The sequence below is a fragment of the Priapulus caudatus genome, unplaced genomic scaffold, assembly GCF_000485595.1.
Source record: "Priapulus caudatus unplaced genomic scaffold, Priapulus_caudatus-5.0.1 Scaffold358, whole genome shotgun sequence".
NCBI classification, from domain to species: Eukaryota; Metazoa; Priapulida; class Priapulimorpha; order Priapulimorphida; family Priapulidae; genus Priapulus; species Priapulus caudatus.
The window spans coordinates 177,083-181,976 of NW_014577419.1; the positions used below are offsets into that span (position 1 = coordinate 177,083).

The 4,894-nt window shown below is 43.4% G+C and overlaps 1 protein-coding gene across 1 annotated transcript in view; it reads left to right on the plus strand.

Annotated features, from left to right (window-relative positions):
- The first annotated feature begins 489 nt into the window (after nucleotides 1-489).
- Nucleotides 490-4,894, plus strand: part of LOC106809486 (importin subunit alpha-5-like) — a 19,171-nt gene continuing 14,766 nt past the window's right edge. The window contains exons 1-5 of the mRNA XM_014812574.1: nucleotides 490-675; nucleotides 2,649-2,746; nucleotides 2,988-3,128; nucleotides 3,662-3,843; nucleotides 4,023-4,195. Coding sequence (XP_014668060.1) covers nucleotides 2,678-2,746; nucleotides 2,988-3,128; nucleotides 3,662-3,843; nucleotides 4,023-4,195 — 565 coding nt within the window. The 5' untranslated portion in view covers nucleotides 490-675; nucleotides 2,649-2,677. The remainder of the gene's footprint in view (nucleotides 676-2,648; nucleotides 2,747-2,987; nucleotides 3,129-3,661; nucleotides 3,844-4,022; nucleotides 4,196-4,894) is intronic.

A 4,894-nucleotide genomic window follows, 5' to 3' on the forward strand; every position in this document is an offset into this window, starting at 1 on the left:
TATAGGGGGCCTACTGATAATTTAGTTCAGAATAATATATATATATGATTGGTTTTAGTTTCATTATAAGAATGGAAACCTCTATTACAACCATTACAGCCTATGATTACAACAATAACAATCGGATAGAATAGACGGTGGAAATACCGAAATAAAAAAAACTGTAAAATATGAACATTTTCCCATTTCCTCCTGAAAGTAGTGGGAGGGGGTGAGTAATTGTAAAGACGCATCATCGGCGAAAAGACGTATATACCCGTATATAGAACTTAGGTCAGTATAGAACTTAGAAGTTTAATTATCAGTTTTTTCTCTCTTATCTGGTGAGTAGGCCCTCTAGCGGCCGTTACGATCAGGAGCGGTAATCATTAACGTTATCTTATCATTAACGTTATATTAAAAAAGTGAAGTCTGCTGACGACATGCATATCACAGACTATAACGGATACATCCGTATCCGCGTGTAAGTTTGTTGCGCATACCATCATGCTCTTCGCCAACCCAATCAAGTGACCCGATACAAAATTTTAAATGAACGCGGCGCAGCCAATCAGCGCTTGCTGTTATCCTTCCTCTGAACCGAACCGTCACTTTTAAAGCTCCCATTGAACTCTGAAGGCTGCACGCGTTTCTGAAGTTGTCCCGCTTTGTCTCATTCTCAATCTGATTTGAAAGGTATGGTTTATACTTAGTACACAGTGGTTGTTATTGTCATTATAGTTAATTATTACGTTGAAATTTATTTTATCACGTAAGTCTCGCAAAGTTCAAACCGCTTGTAAAACTGTTCGCGCAAAGAGAAAGCCTTAGCCTAGGCCTAAAACTAAAGTAAAACAACACTCAACAGTTAGTTACTAAGTTAGGCCCTAGGCCTAAACATTTATTAATTTTAACGACGAGCCAGTTTACATTGCTACTGTGGCAGTTACAAGCGGCCCAAGGATAGAGAACATGGGTCCCAATAAAACCAATGTGCCTAACCCTAACCCTAACCCTAACCATAACCCTATTACCTAACCTATTAATATTATATTGATATAATATAATATTTATATTGATGTAAATGACATTGGTTTTATTGGGACCCATATGTTCTCTATCCTTGAACCTTACAGGCTACCAAACTAATAACTAGCCATATCGATCAGTACAAATGTATGTCGTGCGTGTACGGTGTAGACTTCATTAGACATGACAGCACAAGTTGGGCCTACTGAAGTAGTATAGTGAATATAGCTCTAGTCACAGGCACTTGAAGCGTTTCAACTGTAAACACACGCCGCCGCCATTGTGCGCACACTGACACATAAATATATAGTTAAGTATATAAATAACATAAACAGGGTTCTTGTTAACTTTTGACAAAGCAGGTAATTTGACAATGAATAGCAGGTAACTGTTTTTCCGGCACGGACGGTAGGGCGAGCGGCGAAGGCGCGAAGCCCTGCTAGGGGGGGCCGGGGGCATGCACCCCCGGAAAAAAATTTTGCATTATTTTTACGAGACATCTCACGATTATGCTGCTCTCCGTGGATATACTCGCCTGTACGTTGCCTCTTTTTAAAAAAGACTTCCAGGGAGGTCTGTTTTTCCCCGAAGAGTCCATGCTCGTTCCGCCAGCGGTAAACTGGTAACGCGCGCGCTTTGCTGAAGTTCGTTTGAAACGGCACTTCTGATTGGATCTCGCCTATACGACACCACCAATCAAATTGCTTGATATGTATGAAACTTCCGCTTGTCTGTGTGTCCGCACGAGGGTAAACAAAATCGCCGGCGACCCGCCCGTGCACAGAGTTAGTCTTGGGTTGGAAGTATTTAAAATAAACTTCTTTTTTTCAAATATGGATTAAATATTTTACCGCCTTTAGTGGGAGTTTCTCTCAAATTGATAGCCGGTAACAAATTGCGCGATAGGCGGTAAAAATAACCGGTTACCGGCTATTAACAAGAACCCTGCATAAATAACTATAAGCATATAAGTAACATAAATATATATTTATGTGTCGGTGTGCGCGCAATGGCGGCGGCGTGTGTTTACAGTTGAAACGCTTCAAGTGCCTGTGGCTCTAGTAGTAGTATTGCTGAGAGGGTCTATGTCCCCCAGGGTACTGCCAGAACGTACCCTGGGTACTAAATACTACTATCTAATATGCCGGACCGTACCTCGCCTACTCCATTAACAAGTCTAGGGAGTCGCTTACGCCTACTCCCTAACACTAACCCTAACCATAAACCTAACCCTAAACCTAACCCTAACCATATCAGCTAGATAGTTACCAGGGTACGTTCCGATATACCGGACCGTACCCAGGGTACGTTCCGGCTGTACCCTGGGGGACATAGACCCTATGAGCTCTAGTATTACTATTACTATTAGTAACTATAGCCAGCGGCCACTGTACGCGGGCTATAGTTACTAGAGCTATAGTGAATACAGTCACAGACCAGAGTAGCCCGACCAGGCTCTCCGACTATTACACATCGTACTCGTAGGACAACGTAGTGTTAAGCGAGAAGGGAACTTGTGGCTAAGACCAGAGTACAGTGTTGAAGAATGAAGATACAAAAATGTGTACAAGTGCCTATGGGCCATGGCAGCAGGGTATGTCTTCTTTGTCAAATATACTCACTCACGGACTTTTTTCAAGTTTCAGCACTCGACACATTCATCCTAAAAATGGCACCAGCGCAAGAAAACGCAGTGACTCGGTTGAGAAACTTCAAAAACAAGGGGAAGGATGTTGAGGTACGCATAAACTTGTTTAGTTTGCACTTTCTCCCAGATGGTAAACTCGGAATGACTATCAATGTATCATAAAAAAAATAAAAAAATACTAGTATGTAAAAGATATAAATGATACCATGTAAAATTGTAAACAATTGCTAAAAAAAATGGTAAAAAATTGCAAACTTGCAAGTTCGATGGACTGATGGAAGGAGATTTTGTTCATAATGTTACTGCTGCTACATGTCAATATGTTGTACAGGAGCTGAGGAGGAGAAGGACTGATGTGTCGGTCGAACTAAGAAAGGCAAGGAAGGAGGATCAGCTCATGAAAAGGCGAAATGTTGACACGTGCCCCGATGACATGCCCACCAGTCCTCTGCAGCAACAAAATACAAACAAGGTACTCTATGAACTCAATGTAAATGTACCTGTATCTTCTCTCTTTCTCTCTCTCTCTCTCTCTCTCTCTCTCTTGGACCACCACTGTCGATACATCAACAAAAGTTGGCTGTGATTGTCAACACCGCGCAACATGTTGTCATAATCTTGTCAACATTTGTCAACTTCCACTTTTCTAGTTTCTAAATTCCGCTTTCTATTATCGACTTATCTGGGGCAAGCAAGTCTGGTGCTGGGAAAAATAAAAATAAAAATAACATCTTTTCCAATGGAGAAGTTTGAGAAGACGTGATCTTTTTGACCAGCATTTTGCTGGTAGTACACTTTCTAACCGTGCTAAAGGCACCTCCTAATGTAAGAGAGCAGGCAAACCTGCAACTGCATGTATGAACAGCTGCTACGCATCCTTCAAAAAACTTCATACAGAACACCTAAAACTGCCATGTGTCTTTCTTTTCCCGCCGCCTCTCACCATCCCCGTCGATAATAATCCGACAAATAAATAATAGATCCTGGGCGTAATCTTTCTGCCAGGCGCCTCAGATGCAGCTGAAGGATATCATCGCCGGTATCCATGGCAACGACGCGGCGATGCAGCTGCAGTGCACGCAGGCGGCGCGGAAGATGCTGTCTCGCGAGAAGAACCCGCCGATAGACGTGATCATCGATGCCGGCATTGTCCCGATCTTCGCGACCTTCCTCAACAAGGACGACAAGTGAGCAGTGTTAGCGGCGGGGTAGGGGTGGTTGCGTGCGTGTGTGTGTGCGTGTATGTGTGTGTATATTATATATGTGTGTTTGTATGCGTGCGCGTGCGTGCGCTGGCGCTGCTTCCTTCGTTTCAGCCCCGCATTGTTTCCTTCGATTCAGCCCAATATTGCTTCCTTTGTTTCAGCCCGGCACTGCAGTTTGAGGCGACGTGGGCGCTCACTAACATCGCGTCTGGCACGAGCGTGCAGACGCAGGCCGTCGTCAAAGCGAACGCCGTGCCGCGATTCATCGAGCTGCTCGCCTCGCCGCACCTCAACGTCAGCGAGCAGGCCGTGTGGGCGCTCGGAAACATAGCCGGTGAGCGAGCGTCCTCGTCTCCGCGATCATCTCTCGCGAAACGTAAAGAAACCGCGACGCAAACGACACGAGGCGAAGTGAATCTCTTGTGAGGCGTAAATTGTCACAGGGTGCTACAAAAAAAACAATCGGTTATGAAACTGGTTGCCCGGAGGCAAAAAGTCACTTGCCCGAAAAACATAAAGAAATACATAAGATTTTTTTCTAATATGAATTTAAATGGTAAATAATGTAAATGAAGGTCCAACTAGTCAACATCCAGCATTTCACTTAACGGCACGGTAGAAAGTTGAATAGCTGATACGAGTTTGTATACAACATGTACAAAGTTTGTATACATTTTTTTAAGTGTCAGTTTATTATCAAAAACCCATCACACTTACAATAAATTAATAAAATATGTTCACGTTTATTTGGGGCTGGAAGTGCAGAGAATATAGCCGTGCATGCATGCAGATATAATAGACTGACAGCACAGTATACACTGCATCTGTTTTTGTGTACTTCAGCAAGGAAAATCCTCATTCACAGGTTGCAGTAGAGGGGCAAACATATGAGGTAGCTGATCACGTAATGGCCATGCCTGGCCTGGGGCTGGGGGCCGGGTTTACATGTTACTTTGTGCATGTTGTGTACATCACTGTATCCACCGATTGTTTCATTCGCATTGTGTGTTTTTTCATTCAAATATCCTCATTG